This window comes from Euprymna scolopes, chromosome 42 (assembly GCF_053919585.1).
Source record: "Euprymna scolopes isolate OS-2025 chromosome 42, ASM5391958v1, whole genome shotgun sequence".
NCBI classification, from domain to species: Eukaryota; Metazoa; Mollusca; class Cephalopoda; order Sepiida; family Sepiolidae; genus Euprymna; species Euprymna scolopes.
In genome coordinates, this window is record NC_136523.1 from 35,006,308 (window position 1) to 35,025,121 (window position 18,814).

At 34.4% G+C, this 18,814-nt stretch overlaps 1 protein-coding gene across 11 annotated transcripts in view; it reads left to right on the forward strand.

The window, feature by feature from the left end:
• LOC145267015 (histone-arginine methyltransferase CARM1-like) overlaps positions 1-18,814 on the forward strand; it is a 206,289-nt gene that overhangs the window by 54,708 nt on the left and 132,767 nt on the right. For all 11 annotated transcript variants that reach the window (XM_080122917.1, XM_080122919.1, XM_080122921.1 and 8 more), the window contains 3 exons: positions 11,475-11,597; positions 14,410-14,510; positions 18,159-18,263. In XM_080122917.1, coding sequence (XP_079979043.1) covers positions 11,475-11,597; positions 14,410-14,510; positions 18,159-18,263 — 329 coding nt within the window. The remainder of the gene's footprint in view (positions 1-11,474; positions 11,598-14,409; positions 14,511-18,158; positions 18,264-18,814) is intronic.

Genomic DNA, 18,814 nt, shown 5'->3' on the forward strand with positions numbered 1-18,814 from the left:
CAGTTAATAAAACGTGTTAAAAAACACTTTGAAATGAGTTAAAAACATATTTAATCTGAAAAGAAAACACTAGATAAATGGATTGTCATTAATCCGCGGAGTTTCAAAGAAATACTTTCCTTCTCATCAGAGGGTTTTTTTAAAACTCTTTTAACTTTCTTGAAGTTTTACATTTGGATTTTACCGCCACTGGATTTTTTATCTTCCACCAGACTATCCATTCATGTGTAATCACCTTTTTCTTTACCATATTCCCTCTGCTTCATTTTTTTTGTTTTCAAGTAAGATCTTTGACTTGTTATTTTATCAAATATTTCTGCATGCAAAATCCGATCCCACATTTTGCTAATCTCTACCCTCTGATGAGAAGGAAAGTATTTCTTCGAAACTCCGCGGATTAAGGACTATCCATTTATCTAGTGTTTCCTTTTCAGATTAAATATGTTTTTAACTCATTTCAAAGTGTTTTTTAACATATTTTATTAACTGTTTGCTCACACACACACACACATATATATATATATATATAAGTGGTCTGGCAAGGAAGACAACCAAGAAAACAACTAAGCAAAATTCATCCCAAAGCAGCAAAACTGAAGCTGGCCTGTCAGAACATATATATATATATATATATATCTGTTCACATACACTTTTTCATGATAAAGCTAGAAAGCTAGAACCCAGAATTAGATGGAATCGAGCAATTGCATCAACAACGGACAACGCCAGACCCAAAGTGGGTTTCAATGTACTGCATCTCATCAGTGACGTGCTCCGACATAGGCGCGAACCCAGGTCGTCGCACGCATGAAGTGTGCAATACTGACGACCTGACCGTATGGGTCACGGCGCAATCTATTGGCTATGCCTCGATTTTAATTTTTATATTTTATCTAGTTCTACATTCTACTGTGTGACAAGTGTGTTAAAGTTTAATATATATATGTATGCATGCCAGCAGGATAAACCAGCTTCTTCCGAAGGAAAAATCGTCAAGGGAATATAATATTAAATCCACAAATAGTCACAAGTCGCCTACATATATCTTGGTCCTGGGAGATGACAACTTTAGGTTTTTGTAATTCTTGGAAGGAGGTGTCGATATCCTATATACAGCACTTGGTCTTGCCAAATAGTCACCTATCTGGTAGTGACCAGGCTGAACATTTCTTCACTTTGATGATCTAACGAGAACTAGTGTGTCTATGTGATTATGCTGTGTATATCGCTATCCAGGTTTATTAAGTATCTTCCCTTTGATCAGAAGTTTAGCGCTCTGTAGCTGCCCTTGCGCAAAGTTTTCAACGATCACGATTGTGGCCATTTGCCACTATTTATGGTTTTTCCATGGTGGCTTCTTTCTGTGTTTTCTTAGGCCGCTTGGTTTTTCTTTTTGTTGTCCAATCGTGGGTCTTTAAAAGTACTGATATACCCCTTCTCCCCCCCCCCCCCCGACAAAAGGGGGGGTGGACCTGTAAATTTACCCTTGTCCGTTTGTCCGTCCGCACTTGCCTGAATAACTACGCCTTGGAATTTTTTGAAAGTTTGCAGACATTAAACATGACATGAGTAAAAAAAAAGTAGCAGAACGGATTTTCTGGGAAAACTCTGGTTTGCCTCCTAGAGGTGCCTTTCGTGTTAAAATGACTAAAATTGATACTTTTGTGCTTATTCAAAAAAAAATTGATGTCTTGGATTTTTATAAAACTTTTTGAAAAGTTGTAACTAACTGATTTCTATATAATTTTGTTTGTCTATACTTTGCGATAACTCTTGGGTGTGCCCCAGGGGCTCCTTTAGGGCTATTAAAAACACTTTACTTTTTTTGGGATTATTTTACCATATTTGTTCAAAATTTTCTCTGTATGTCTATTTAGCAGTTTTGCATGGTGCTGAACTCAAATTTGAATATGTTAAGGCCTTGGGGACTTTTGGGGCTAAATGGGGTGGGGGAGGGGCAAATGATGAACTTAGTCATTTCTTTTTTTATGCCCTGTTCACTGTGCACTCACGGGGGACCATGCATGCATCACTTGTTGTATTTCTATTCAACATATATACACACTAGTAGAATACTCGTTCCGGTATAGGCAAAAGCAATAATACAGCATTAGTTTAAAATTTTTAATGTTTTTCTTAGTGGTGTAAGGTATGTTTTCAGTGGCATCTGCCTAAAATGATAAAGTTAAAAAAAAAAAAAAAAAAAAAAGTGCCCACATTACTCGCCATGTTGCCTTGAGTATATATTCCATAATTTATAATAAGTTCAATAGTTTAGCTGTTTACATACATATTAATGATGTTCATGTGTATGCATGATCTTTTTAAAAATGTGTTTAAAATAAGTACAAAAATTGATGTAGAGCAATTTTCTCCATTAAAGTTTTTATATTTTACTTTAATGTTTTTGTTTTTTTTATGGGGAAGGGTTCTGTTGCAAGTTTAAGTGGGTGCATTCTCTAAATAGTAACTTTTAACAAAAAAAAAAATGTATGTTACTTACCGTGTTGCTGAAAATATATATTCCATAATTTATAATGAGCCATTTATTACATTATAAAATTCTCTAGAATACACACATCTTTTATTTATATAGATGTGCGTGTGTGTGTCTGTAAATATCTAACCAATAAACTCTTGGATTACTGCTCTCATCCTGTCAGCCATGACTGGCTAGAGGTCCTAAGTAATTCCGCAGTTGTATCTTTCGGAGGACGCCCACACTGAGGATTGAACCTTCAGCCTTCAGGAGAATATCACTTTTACAATTAATGTTTTCAAGCACTCTAACCACTGCACCATGGCTCCTTGCAGAAGAAGGTCGGCGGTTACATCAATCGAAACGTGAAAATGACATTCATACATTCAAGTGGCGATATGCCTCGTTAGGGGTGAACGTGAGTAAAAAAAACAAAAAAAAAAAACAAAAAAACAGACCCTTCAAAGGTATTGTTTAATACACGGCTTTCAATGTCCCTAATTTTATCTATCTCTTAACGATTGATAAACACAACTGATCTCTTCTTGGCTTGATGGAAAGGGTGTACGTAAAAGTTAATGTGCACTCGGCTTGGGGGAGGGAGGTGTTAGGGGGATAATTGGTGGCTGTTGAAAATCCAGGTGAGCGTATGTTTACACCCATGTCTACCTTGTAAGGAAAAAATAAAACAAATGAAAGTTTTGTGGAGCTGGGGGTTGGGTGAACCTGTTTGAGATAGAATGAGTTGTTTCTTTGCGTCAGTCATCGCAGTAAATATCAATTGCACATTCACTGTAATTAGAGCCTCGTAGTGTCTGGAGGTCAGTGACAGCAAAAACAGACAAAATGTATTAAAAAAAAAATATATATACATACATACTAGCAGGCCGCCCAACATTGCCCAGTCGTAAAATATGCTTAAATATGATATTTTCATTAACGCAGATTTTGTATTTATTATTATGCTAACCTGGGTGCCCGGCGTTTCCCGGGTGTTTGAAGGTGTTTAAAAAAAAAAAAAAAAAAAAAAAAGTGGTTAATAGGCAGGCTTGAACCCGTACCACGAAGGCGGAAAAGAAAGTGAAAGAAAATCTGACATCTGACCGCTACTCCATGACGCAATTGGAAGTGTAAAACGGTCAAATTTAATGTAGTCAATCAAAGAGATGACTTGCAGAAATGACGTTGCTTTTAAACTTCCCACGAAGTTCATTTTTAATGTGTGTGTGGGGAGGGGCACTTTGGCAGTATTCAGATAAATAGTAATTGTCTCAGTATGAATAACATGAACAAAGGACGAATTACAGAACAGATACTACCCAGGCAAAGGCTGGGAGTTGACAGTCGCGTTCGATTAGTTTCACTTTATTTATACGAAAAGGACAAACAGCCGACACTACAGCACGGCTGAAATTTTGCTTAACTCTATCGAAAACAAGATAATGACGATGTCTGTTTGCGAATCTGAGATATTACGATCTGGGAAGTATGTGAACAATTTCTCGCAGAATCTAACCGACGTGAGAACCCAGACGCAAAAGGCCTTTCGTGGGCATACACAAACGCACGCCCATTTTGCCTTTTATGTATTAGACTAGCCTGGGTGCCCGGCGTTGTCCGAGTATTTGGAGGTGTGTGTTGAACAAAAAAAAAAAAAAAAAAAGTGGTAGTAGGCAGGCAGGCTCGAACCTGTGATGTGAAGGCGGAAAAGAAAGTGAAAGAAAACCTGACATCTTACCACTACTCCATGACACGACCGGAAGTTCGGAACGTTAAGATTAGACAAAGCCAATCAAACCGATACGATGACTTGCAAAAAATTGACCCCTTTTTGTAGAAAACTGCTCAGTTGAGGATGAAGGAATTAATGTTTTTGGCAAATTTTTCGATATTTGTTGTCCAAAGGGGTGAGCTTCAAAATGATCCCCCCCCCCCTTAGTAGATATGATAAATTAAATGCAAATGTTTTATTTATTTATTTTTTTTATTTATATATATATATATATATATATATATATTACTTTTGTCTTAATTTTTTTTATATTTTGTCTTAATTTTTTTATGAATATTTTGTCTTAATTCTTTTATATATATTTCGTCTTAATTTTTTTTATATATATTACTTTTGTCTTAATTTTTGTATATTACTTTTGTCTTAATTTTTTATATATATTTCTTCTGTTTTATTTTTTATATATATTTCTTTTGTTTTATTTTTTTATATATATTACTTTTGTTTTATTTTTATATATATTACTTTTGTTTTATTTTTATATATATTACTTTTTTTTTTTTTTATATATTACTTTTGTTTTAATTTTTTTTTTTTTTTTTTTTTTTTTTTTAGTATAAAATCTTGTCTTTACATAAAAAAAATGACTTTTTTTTTTTTTGTTACTTTTTCTAGTAAAATCTATTAACACACTTGATCCATATTATTTAAATAAAGTGTTTAGTAGAATTCAATTGTAAGTTTCACTTTTTGTGGTTCAAGGTTCAATCCTCAGTGCAGAAAAAAAAAAATTTAAACTAAAAAGATGTTTAATATTTTAAATTAAAACTCAGGGCTGGCTCTACATTGCGAGTGAAACAGTCGCATTTGCAAGTGATTTTTCAAAATGGCGACTAGAAATAATGAAACGCTTATCTTTTGGCGATTGTATTTCTTTCACAGACACTCTTGCAAAGCTCACTACCAAGTGAAAAATATCTTAACTTTTTTTTTATTTTTAAATAAAACGCGCAAATTCAAATTATTTAAACAATAAAAAGTTCAACAAAACAATATACTTTTTTTTTAACAACGGTTGTTTAAAAAACATCTGAGGAAATTCGAATGTTTCTACGTTTAAGCATCAACATAAAATTCAGTGTATATTTAGAATTACACTTATTAAAAAGAATGTAACAAAATCTTTATGATGTACGTACTCGTGACAGAACGAATGTCATTTTCTAAAAATCATGTGTAAATTTTTTATTTGAATAGTAAGCGAAAATATTTAGTTGTTAAAGGTCAACTAAAGATAAATTTGTCCATAGAGCTCTGAAACTGATCTTGACAGTATAGGTACGCATGTGTAGAAAAGCAGTCTTTCTTGGTATGGTCACATGCAAAGAGTGAATGACAGTTCTTGGCTTAATACATGTAAATCAGTTGAGGTATTTACCCTGACCCTACCAATTGGTGTTTTTAGTATCTCTATCTCCGTCTCTTGCTACCTTCATATTCCATATGGACACCATCTTTTTTTTATGCCTGCAAAATGTTAAACAACTTCATACTACTATTATGTAACCATACTTATATATTTACTTTTGAAATTGTTTTTTATTTGCTGTAAAGTATTAGAATTTGAAAATTTTAAAGTATGACCTGTGGATTATAATTTTTGAAAGTTTAAATTTGTAAATCAAGCCAAACACTATATGTACATTTAATAATTTCAACTAAAATTTTAACTAAAAACATGGTTAATATTTTAAATCAAAACTAAATAAAAAAAAAAAAAAAATAGTAAATCTTGACAGTATAGGGATGCGTGTGCAGAACAGGAGACTTTGTTGGTGTGGTCACATGCAAAGAGTGGATGAAATAAAAATGAACGAACTGATTTGCCTTGTAACCGCTTCTGGTAGCCATTGGAGAATAAAAAATGATTATTTAATTTTTGTGTTTCTGTATACAATTTAACTTTCTCTTCTAGTTATATGGCATAATCTCGTTCAATGAGCCTGGTCAATGATATAATGGGTGATCATTTTAGGGATATTAGGTGCTCTACGCTTATCTTGGCATTGTTTCTGGCCATCCTGGACTTCTTGCCAATGGAATCGGGCAGTGCCGATTCAGAATAGGTGTTGTTGAGGATCGCACGATCCTTGCTTTACAATTATATGCACAAGCACCCTTACAGGGGGTATCCTTTGTTTCTTGAGACTGAACAAAGGTGATATGTTTCTCTAATTGGTCAGAGGAGGAAATCTTTTGTAACCGTGGCAATTTTTATTTTTCTCAGAATATGGAGTAGCCTTATTTGAAGGAGAATAATTTTTTTTCCACATTAAAAACTGACATTGTGCAATTCTGAGAGGCACCTAAATTAGAACAGCAGTAAATTGTAAACGTGGAGAATTGTTAACGATATTGACCGTGTTGTATTATCATAAAAACGTGTACCGTCGTGCGATCGTCTAAATGTTGCTGTCTATTTGTGATATATTCATATCTAATTGTTTATATGTAGTTGTGTGTGTGTGTGTGGTACATGTATTTTGGACATACCTTAACTTCATGCGTCGTTAATCTTGTCCACCTGGAATTCATCTCATTCTTGGAAGGGAGACTGGAAACCTGTTTTGGACGAATATTCATTCACTACAAGACGATGAATTGTTTTATATAGTTTTTATTCACCTTCCAGATGTTGATCGCAGAAGAATGGAAAGTGAATGTCTTTGCTTGCATAGGTTTTATTTTCACACACGTCAGCGTCCCTCCCCAGTGAAGGGGAGAGGATGACCTGTTAAGTGGTCCGCTGTCCTCTACACCCAAACCAAAACTCCTGACTCCAGCTAACCTGATCACGTGAATTACATGCAGATCCGATCAGCTGACCCTCACTTCCGGTAAAACGTGTCTACAATATAATTTACCATATTTCTTATGTTCGACGTATTTCCTAACAACCGTACGGAAAGTCAATTTGTAATGTCATGAAAATTCGTCAACTTGAACGCTAATAGTAAAAAAAAAAAAATCAACATAAAAAAAGTGTATAACCAGCAATAATTAGATACAAGGTTGGTTCTAAATGAAGAAAAGGCTATTCCTCCCAAAATGGACATTCCAATTAGAAACAGACTACAAAAAATTGTATTTCTTGTTCACTGATAGTCTGTCTACGAATCACATGCATTGCAAATATGCAACGCCACTATACGTGCAGCTGCCAGTACATGTTTACATATAAAGACGGCCTGAACGATAGAAAATTGTAAACGTGCAGAATGGTAAAGCGTATAGAGATCGTAGGAAAAATCAATTTGTTTTCACCATATTTCGACCAACTCATCCTCTGGCCTTCTTCAGGTGACAATGGAAAACCAAATAAGAACGAAAACTTGGATTTATAAAACTAAAAAAAAATCCAATCTTGACTGCCCTTAAGGGCCCGTGGTGCAGTGGATAAAGGTGTTGAATCACTACAGTTCCAGTTGAGGATTGTCTAAAGATAACGGTTTCAATCTTACCCAAAGCAGGCTAGAGGTTTAGTTGATCAAAACGTAATGAGACAACAACTTCCAGTGTACCCCTTTTTGGGGAGCTAGATTTTCCCGTATTAAAAATGACCTTATGTCTAACTCTGCCCTCATGGGGAGGCGAGTAAATAGGAACAACTATGGAAGGCAGTAATTACTGGGGATATAGTTATGAGACTCGGCATTCCTATCCTGTCGCAGTTAGTCACTTGAAGGTCAGAGGATGAGTTGGCTAAACATAATGGAACAACAATTATGAAGATGAGGAATAATCTACAAATAAATACACAAATTACTCATCTCTAAGGATTCCAACACACACACACACACACACACACACACACACACACACACACACACACACATATTTATATATATATAGGAAGTAACTTTGATTTATCTTTTTTATCAAGGAGTTACATTCTTCCATTCCTCATGTCAACTAATTTCCTGATTAATCTATAATGGAGAATAGTGTGAGTGTGTACAGAGAAAGGAATGGGTTGGGTGGAGAGAAATAGGGTTGGAGAGAGGGAGAAGGAAAATTGGATCGGGGGGGGGGAAGAGAGAAACATAAAGAAATAGAAGTTTTAATAGAAGTTATATTACCTTTGCCATGAGTAATGCTGGGTAGCCCTGTTTGTGTGTATGTGTGTGTGTGTGTATATATATATATATATATATATATATATATATATATAATGTTTTATTTTTTTTATTACCGTTTTATCTGTTTAGTTAGACATGTGTCAGTTTCTTGAGCCATATCTACGATCCAGCAGCCTCGTCAGACCTTACAGAAATGGCTATTATTATTTGGAAGAACGATTTTAGAGGAAATACGAGAAAAAGGGGGGGGATAAGGGGGAGGGGCGGAGAATGACAATAGTTGTTTTGAAGTTTAAAATACATTAGATTGTAGTGTGCGTGTGTGTGTGTGTGTGTATATATATATATATATATATATATATATATATAATATATATATATATATATATAGAATAAATGACAAAAAGTTATATTCCAAAATTCATATTGTTGACCATCTCATAATTTATTCCTTAAATTTAGTTGACTTATACAATCCTTGATAGTATCTGTTTCGTAGCGCAAAATCAATCACTTAATTATTATATCAATCAGGGAATCTATTATGCCCTTAACTCAGCAGAAGAAATAGCAACAATTAATCCGTCAAAAGGAAATAGTGTGATTTGACATGATTAAAATCCGAAAATTGGAAGAGACTGCAAATACCTTTTTAACTAAATATTAAAATTATAATTATAAAATTAATTATAATTATATTACAATTAAATATGGCGTAATGGAAAAATAAAAAGGTATTTGCAGCTTCTCTTCCAATTTTCGGATTTTAATCATGTCAAATCACACTTTATTTCCTTTTGACGGATTGATTGTTGCTATTTTTTCTAATGAATTAAGGGCATAATAGATTCACTGATTGATATAATAATCACGTGATTGATTTTGCGCTATGAAACAGATACTGTCAAGTATTGTATAAGTCAACTGAATTAAAGGAATAAATAATAAGATGGTCAACATCATAAATTTTGGAATATAACTTTTTGTCATTTATTCACTATATTGCTCTGTAATTACATTGAGCTTCTTAAATAAGGATTGGTATATATTATAGGAAAATATATTTCTACAGAAAAAAAAAATATATATATATTAGTTGCTACCTGGATCTTTCCATTTTTACTTCCATTCACAGGATTATACCGGTATTCTAAGGATTGTGCTATAGTTTCTGGATTTACGAGGATTGTACTAAGAATTGATCCATCACAATTGTTTTTACCTCGTTGGATTTGTAAACAGTTGCCATATTCTTCGCTTTCCGGAACCCTAAACTAAAGATTTCACTGGAACCTTTAGCATTTTACTTTTCTTTTATATTTTACTAGTCTGAGTGCCTGGCGTTACCCGGGTGTTTGGAGGTGTGTGGTGAGCAAAAAAAAAAAAAAAAGTTTAAAAATGGTAGTAGGCAGGCTCGAACACGTGATGTGAAGGCGGAAAAGAAAGTTAAAAAAAAAAAAAAAAAAAAAAAGACGCGATTGGAAGTTTGGAACGTTAAAATTAGGCAAAGTCAATCCAATTGATACGATGACTTGCTAAAATGGCTCACAAGAAATCAACCCCCCCTTTGTAGAAAACTGCCCAGTTGAGGGTGAAGGAATTTTTTTGGCAAATTTTTCAATATTTGTCGCCTGAGACGTCAAACTTCAAAATGATACCGATCTCGTTAAAATCCCTCGCCTCTGTCGAAAGTTTTAGGTAGACATAAACATACATACATTTAAACACAGGTGAGATTTATATAAGACTAGCGGGGGGTACCCGGCGATGCCCGGGTGTCTTGAGGTAAATCAAAACTGGGGGGGGGGGGTATTAGAATCGAACCCGTAGCCTTGAGTTGGAAATTAATGTGTGAAAAAAAACAAAAAAACTGTGCGATGTTACCATTGGGCCACCACGACATACAGTGTAGACGTGTTTGAATTTATTTATCTAAGTAAAAAACAGGCGTGCGTAATAAAATTTAACTTTGCTGCTTCCATTTGACCTAATTAAGAAGGTCAAATAGAAGTCACGCAGCGTCAGCGTCTGAGTTTGTTTATCGACATTTGACTGTCTGATATACAAGATTGATCAAAGCTGATTGCTTCTGGATGTTTTTCCCGGCGCAATGCCGCGAACACGTCCGTTTGAGTTTAGTTTCACTTAATTTATACTAAAAACCCCAATCAACATGCGAGAAGCCAAAATAGCAATAATTTTGTAAAAATCGACGTAAATATATCTATACGCTACGCGCTTTCCTAATTCCTAGATATTATTATATAGGGCCTATATACACAGTTTTAAGCGATAGTAATGACCCCGGGAGCGTGTGTTCGAAAAGCCTTTTGAAGACATACACGAAATGGTCACACACATTTTGCCTTTTATATATATAGATTTTTTTTTTTTTTTTTTTTTTTTTTTTTTTTTTTAAACACACTTTTTGAACATTTTTCTAATCCCATTTTTTCTTCACTTTCAGATGGTTATATTTTTATCTTTTTTTTTTTTTTTTTTTTTTTTTTTAATGTATTTCCGTATCGCCTATTTGCTGTTTGGCATATCTCTTTTTTTTTTCCACTTGTATCCCCTATTTTTTCCTTTTATTTTTGGTTCTTCATTTTTTTTTTTTGTTTTTTGTTGTACTACCTCTCCTATTTACCCTTATGTATTTATACCTACTTTTAATTACTATTTATCATTTCATCTTATTCCTTCGTTCTCATTTCACTAAACTAAATGTCATTAAGCCAGTTTTTCTATATTGGCATTTTGTATAATTCTGTCCTTTCTCTTCTGATCAGGAGAATTTAGCTTCGAAATACTATGGCCTAAAGACGTTTTTTCCCCCTTAATTGTTCTTATGATATAGTACAGTTGTATGTAACTTATATTCCTCATCTTTCATTTTAATATTATACAGTGTAACCCGGATATAAGATACCCCTTATCTGACCCTTAAACGGTCTTATATCCGGGTTTAGCCTGTACATTAACACAGGCTCTAATTTGGGATCAGAGAAAATCTCTTATATAAACTTTTTTTATATTAGGGTCTCTTATATCTAGGTTACACTGTATATATAGTTGCCAAACCACTAAGTTTTTTTTTTTTTTTTTTTCCTCCTTCTTCCACCAGGTGATGCCAAACAGTTCTCCATAGCTATGGATGGATGCTGTGAATATGCTCGAGTTGGTCGACAGTCCATTGTTTTCACCAAAGATCAGACAAGCATTCAGGCCACTTTCCCTTCAGTTCACGGTAAATATATTTTCCCCGTCAACAATGATCTTATACAAAATTTGCAAGATATAACTTTCTGGGTATATTCCACTGCAAGTTTTTGATGCTACCTGATCAGGCTGTCTGAAGATATTGGCTTCCGGACCGAAAATGCACCAATCCTTTTTTTTTTTTTTTTTTTTTTTTTTTTAGTGTGAAAGCAATAATTAGGATGAATTATGTCTCATTATCAGTGTGTTTGAGATATTGAATAAAAAACAAAAAACAAAAAAAAACATATTATGGAGAGTAAACAATGCATTGTGAATGTGTTATCGGCAGCTCCTATTACTCTCGCCTCTCCTTAATTGTCTCTCGGTCCTCGTTTTTAATGGATGATTTTTCTGACAAAGGGAGAAGAAAAAGCTGTATTGTAGGTTGGCAGTATTTTGCACGAACAGTCACCAGATGATGTTGTCCTTTTGACCACTGCACACTCTTTAACCCTTATCCTCGAGTGGCCTCTGGGCCTTGATAAGTGTCGATTCCTTTATAAAAAAAAATAAAAGTTCAGGGAATCAGTACTGATCAGCAGAACAAAGATTAAATCTGTCGGGCATGTGTACGTAGTGTGATGGTATATGGAAGTAAAACCTGTGCGACATGTCCAATTCTCAAATGTTGACTGGCTGAAATGCAAAGGACATTATCCGAGAGAGATAACAAAGGTAAAGAGTTCTTCCCATTTTAGATATAATAAATTATCAAATTATTTTTATGTCGTATGTATGGAGGCTGGATTTGAGAGAAAGAGGGATAAACAAAGACTTGGCCAGAGATAGGTTAACTTGGAAGTTAATTTCTTCAAGCATCAAACACATGTGAACATGTAAAACGGATGTTAAACTGAATATGATTATAAAGAAACAGAAATGAACAAGAGTGCTTGGATTATTAGATGTAGAACAGTTGAGGTAGCAGGTTCGGTTTATGGGGGAAGGCCAAGGAAAATATGGGATGATGTATGCACTTTTTTTTTTTATACTAGAAAATTAAATTTTATGACTAGTTGAATGAGAGTGAGCTGCTGGATGCTATACAGGGTGTCCACAAAGTCTGGCTACATTATGTAGCCAGACTTTATGGAAGCACCCTGTAGATTATTTAGCCAGACTTTGTGGGCACCCTGTATGTATGTATGTATGTATGTATGTGTGTGTGTGTGTGTGTGTGTGTGTGTGTATATATATATATACACACACACACAAGGTGCCCACAAAGTCTGGCTACATAATTTACAGGATGCTTCCACAAAGTCTGGCTACATAATGTGGCCAAACTTTGTGGGCACCCTGTATTTGACGGATAACTCACAAGGACAGACAACTCAATTGACTATTTTTCTTTTTAATTTCTCCAGATCATCAATGGCTGCCAAAAATAATTAATCACTAAAAATGATGAAATTTGAATTCTCTTAAATAAAAAACAAAAAAACCCCCAAACTACTTGATCTGTTGAGCTAGCAGGGTAAAACCATGGGAAACATGAGAGGAAGTGTTCAAGATAGACCTGAGAGAAAACGAGATAAAGATCTGGTCAGAGATAGGTTAGTTTAAAAGTCAATTTCTAAAAACCATCCAACACATGTCATCAGAATTATGTGAAGTTATGTCGCTTAATTTTGGTCCACCCAACAAAGGAGGACTTGTTTGCACTTTTCTCATTAACCACACCTTGGATTTAAAAAATTTTTTTAATTTGAATTTGGACAAACATTAATCACGATGAAAGTAAATATTTTTCACCCATAGAAGGGAACCCTGCATGTTCAGATTGTTGGAAAGCCAATTTCTAAAAGCCGACCAACACACAGCCAGTATGACTATGAATGTTATACCAGATATGATCTGATTTTAGCCAAGATACCCACGGGGAATATCAGCCCACCTTCCTCGCAGAGCCAAGATCAAAGTGTAGTATCTGTTCCGGCAGATGCTGCACTTAAGATAATTTGACCCAGTCAATGGAGGGGAAACCCTCTATACTGGGACAATTATTATTTTTGGTAACCAGAGTGCCCCCTTTTTGCCTACTTTTAGGGGAGCTGGTTTTTACCTCACATTAAAAACGGCCTTGTGCCTAATTTGCTCAGTGGGGGAGCAAATAAATACCATCTGTTCCGGCAGATGCTGCAATCAAAGACCATTGCCCTTGTGGCAATCTTTTGGTCCATGTAGGGGCAACCCTATATACCAAATGGCTCTCACTATTCGGCTTCTATTTCCCACCTTTCGGGAGCTGCTCCCCCCCCTCTCCACATTAAAAAAAAAAACGGCCTTGTGCCTAATTTGCTCAGTGGGGAAGCAAATAAATACAACCCACGGGGAATATCAGAAAATAATTTTCTTTTAATATTTGACTTTTTTTAATGGTGTTTTCAATATTTCTTATTAATGTGTTTGGGTTTTTTTTTAATGGTGTTTTCAATATTTCTTATTAATGTGTTTGGGTTTTTTTTAATGGTGTTTTCAATATTTCTTATTAATGTGTTTGGGTTTGTTTTAATGGTGTTTTCAATATTTCTTATTAATGTGTTTGGGTTTTTTTTTAATGGTGTTTTCAATATTTCTTATTAATGTGTTTGGGTTTTTTTTTTAATGGTGTTTTCAATATTTCTTATTAATGTGTTTGGGTTTTTTTTTAATGGTGTTTTCAATATTTCTTATTAATGTGTTTGGGTTTGTTTTAATGGTGTTTTCAATATTTCTTATTAATGTGTTTGGGTTTGTTTTAATGGTGTTTTCAATATTTCTTATTAATGTGTTTGGGTTTTTCTTTTATATTTCAGTAATGAAATCTTTTTTGTATCGGTTGAATGAGTTCACAAATGGACGAAAGTCTGTGTTTTCGGAACGAACAGACGACGCATCAGCTGTGCAGTATTTCCAGGTTTGTCTCGGATTAACATTTTTATGATTTTTTTTTTTTTTGTGTACATTTCCATTAATTAACAATTTTGCAATTAAAACATAAGAGTGGTAGTAAGGCCTAGAGGCAGCTCGAGGATATAGGTTAATAAATGTAAGGTGGTAGTATTGTAATCTTTAATGGTGTAAATTGGGTAGAATTTGATTATTTATGGCAACGGTTCAACAAGAACTTTTTTTTTTGTTTTTTTGCATAGGCATAACCACTTATCAAGGCCCAGAGACCACTCGAGGATAGGGTTTAAGAGTGTACAGTAGTCAATTGAACAATATAGTAATTGTTAGTAATAGAAATTTGGTAAATTTGTTAACTTAAGTGGAACGGTCCATCAAGAACTTGTTTATGTTGGACTTGAAGACAACCATATTGTAGTCAGCTGGAAAGCAGGAGAACAAAAGACAGTTCCACAGGCGTGCAGTTCTAAGAAAGAAGCTTTTCTCATAGTATCTACGTTTAGGTTTAGGCACAGATAAAGAGTGGGGGGAATTATTGATAGTGTTTTCAGCTAGACGAGTGTTTCTTGTGAAAGTTTGGCAAGGGGGGGATCATAGATTGAAGCTCAGTCAAGCACTTGCCATGAAAATAACAATAAAGCAGAGACAAACTCGCAACATCTCTTCTGTGAGATAGAGGTTGCAGAGAAGAGAAAAGGGCATCTCCTACGAGGCTACAAAGTCTATTTTGAACTCTATCAAGGCAGGACAAGTCCTTTCTAGCAGCTCCTGGCCAAATTGGATTTGAAGGCTACTGAGTTGTATTCAGCTGGGAAGCAGGCCAACAAAACAGTGCTCCACAAACGAGCAGTTCTGAGAAAGAACCTTTGTTTATGGAATGTGCATTTAGTCTTAGGCTAAACTGCACGCCTGTGGAACTCTGTTCCGTCTGCCTGCTTCCCACCGGACTACAACTTGGATGTCTTCAAGTCCAATGTTAACAAATTCCTAATGAACCGCCCCCTTAAGTAAACACTTCATCAAATCTCCACACTAACATAATGTACTTGCAATAACCCTTATCCCTGAGTGGCTTCCGGGCCTTGATAAGTTGTGATCACTGTAAAAAAAAAAAAAAAAAAAAAAAGATAGAGAGTGCGGGAAATCGTAAATAGTGGTTGTAGCTAGTCGGGTGTTCTTTTGTGAAAGTTTGGCAAAGGATGAGACTATAGATTGGAGTTCAGACGAGCACTTGCCATGAAAATAACAATAAAACAGAGACTGGCTTGCAACGTCTCTTCTGTGTGAAACGGAAGAGAAAAGGGCATCACCTACTATCTGAGCTAATTCTTCGACTCTTACATCACCCAGGCAGCAGGAAGAGAGGATTTTGTTGTCAACATAATTTGTGAAGTAAAATCATTTCTTATTTAGATGTTCAATGAACCATGCATTTTTTTAACCTAGTGAGTGAGGAACGACTAAGCTTATTTGGTAGTTTAGTTAATCCTGTTTTTTTTTAATCAGATTTAAGGGTTATGACAAGATTATCTTGGGTTTGGTGAATCGATGATAGATCTATATGGATTGACGTTATCTTAATTTATCGCTTGAATTTAAAATGTGTTCTTGTATGTCAATTCTCAGTGTCATGTCATCTGCTAATTATATAAAAGGAACTTTGTGTGTGTGAGATCATTTCCTATGGATTCCTAAATGGTTGGGCTTTTTTTTTTTTTCACCATACAAATGTACTTTATGCACTTAGTGTTCTTAGATAGGTATTATATTGGAACGTCTTCAATAAGTATCAATAAGCAAAAAAAAAAAATCCGCTGAAACAGGAAACAAGCGATTTTGACTAAAGTTAACGCTCTATACAGCTTACCATCCAAAGTGCATTTGAGAAGTTTTATTCCCACACAAGCAGAAAAGCCCAACATATAAAATCAACAGTAGGTTATTTGATATGACAGGAGTGCGTTCTAAAATGAACGTTTCTGTTTAGGCCATAATACTTCACTTGTGCATTTTAAACTTCAAGCTATTATGTATAAAAATACTTTTATAAAATCAACAGTAGGTTTTCGGCAGTGCTATGTAGACGACAATATATTTTGGACTAAGTGAGGCATATGAAGCTTCCTCTGGGTGCATAGTGGTTCGTCCTAAACTAGAACAGACAATCGATTTGATTGAAAAATTGGTGATTTCACCGATTTGGATGACAATAAAATATGGAGGGGAGAGGGTGGGGGGCATTCGTTGATCCTCATTCAATCCCGGGCAATGTCGGGTGTCCCTTCTGGTTATTGATAATAGTAAGAATTAAGATTAAAAGGAGTAATAATAATGTTAATAGTAATATTGATAGCAATGCAATGATGCGAATGAAACTGACCATAACGATAAAACTCATATTCTGTAATTTTAACACAATCTTACTAATACATTGGGGAATTTTTTTCCAAAAATGCAAAATTCAAGCAATCTTTATTTATGAAAAAAAAAGTCTTTTAAATGTTGTCCATTTTCAGCTTCTCATATTTGTGCTCTTTCCAAAATGTTATTCATGACAGATTGCAGAATCTCTGGATTGCGATTTAACTCCCTTATTTCGTTCCTGATGTTTTCCTTCAATTCTTACAAGGTTTGAGATTTGTTAATATAGACTCTTCCTTTAAGATATCTCTACAATAAAAATTTGGGGTCAAGTCTGGGGAACAATGGTGGCCATTAGACATTGCCATAGCGAGAGATATTATGTGAAGCTGAAAATGATCAACATTTAAGACATTTTTTTTTTTTTTCATAATTAAAGATTGTTTGAATTTTGCATTTAAAATTTTTTTCTTTATTTTTTTTTTATTTCATGTCATAATCAGATTGTCTTAAAATTACAGGAAAATACCAAAAATAAAGAATCAGTTCAAAACCCTTCAGCAACTTTTTAGACATCCTGTACTATAATCAGAAATATAAGAATATTACTTAAAATAACGACAGTAAAAAAAACAAAACTTTAAAATAATCAAAGGGTGAGGGGGCATTATTGACCCCAAATCGTTTGTCTGTTTGCACTTTCCTCAGTAAACACTCCTTGAATTTGTTTACACAAACATTAGTCATGGTGAAAGTAAAACTTTTGCCGGAACAGATTTATCTATTCACTTGTTGAGGAGGATCCCACATACTTGGCTCCTTTTTTTAAATTTTTTTATATATAACTTCATTTCAATAACTGGCATCATAGAAATTTTTCTATATCTTGTTTTAATATCTTTGCTGAAACTGCATAAGCACCTAAAAATTTATTTTTAAAAAATTTTATTTTTGTGCACGTGTTTATGGATGGTGATATTTTATGTTCAGTAGGAATTTAATTTTTAAATTACATTCTAAGAAAAAGAAACTAAAAAGCCTTCAGAAATTTAAAACATATTAATAGAAATTGTTATCATTATCTTCCAGTTTTATGGTTACCTGTCTCAATTGTTATCATTATCTTCCAGTTTCATGGTTACCCGTCTCAATTGTTTTTCATTATCTTCCAGTTTTATGGTTACCTGTCTCAATTGTTATCATCTTCCAGTTTCATGGTTACCCATCTCAGTTGTTTTTCATTATCTTTCAGTTTTATGGTTACCTGTCTCAATTGTTTTTCATTATCTTCCAGTTTTATGGTTACCTGTCTCAACAACAAAATATGATGCAAGATTATATCCGAACATCGACATATCAACGTGCAATGTTAGCAAACATCGATGACTTCCATGACAAGGTAAGTAGTGCCAGGCCCAAACCCGTACTGCGAAGCAAAAAAAAAAAAAAAGTGACGTCCTTGCCGTTGCACCCATTACCAAACCGGAAGTGTCGAAAGTCTAAATTAAGGCTAGTTAATTGAAAAGAGGGGATGATGACTTTCGAAAATATCGGAAAAAAAAAAAAAAAAAAAAAAGTGACTCCTCCCTGTAGAAAAGTTCCCAGTTGAGGGTGAAGGAATTAATGTTTTTAGCCAATTTTTTTTTATATTTATCATTTGAAGGGTCGAGCTTCAAAACGATACCGATCTAATGAAAATCTGTCGCCTTTGTCGAAAGTTTTAGGCAGATATACAAACATACATACATACATACATTTAAACAGATAGGTGAGATTTATATTATAGCCTAGCGGAAGTGCCTGGGTGTGTGTGGGGGAGGGGGTAAAAAAGTTTTGCTAAGTAGGTAGGATCGAACTTGTAACGTTAAGGCGAAGGTGGAAAAGAAAGTGTGAAAAAAACCTGACAACTTACCACTCGCCCACGAAACAGTTTAAATTTAATGATTAAAA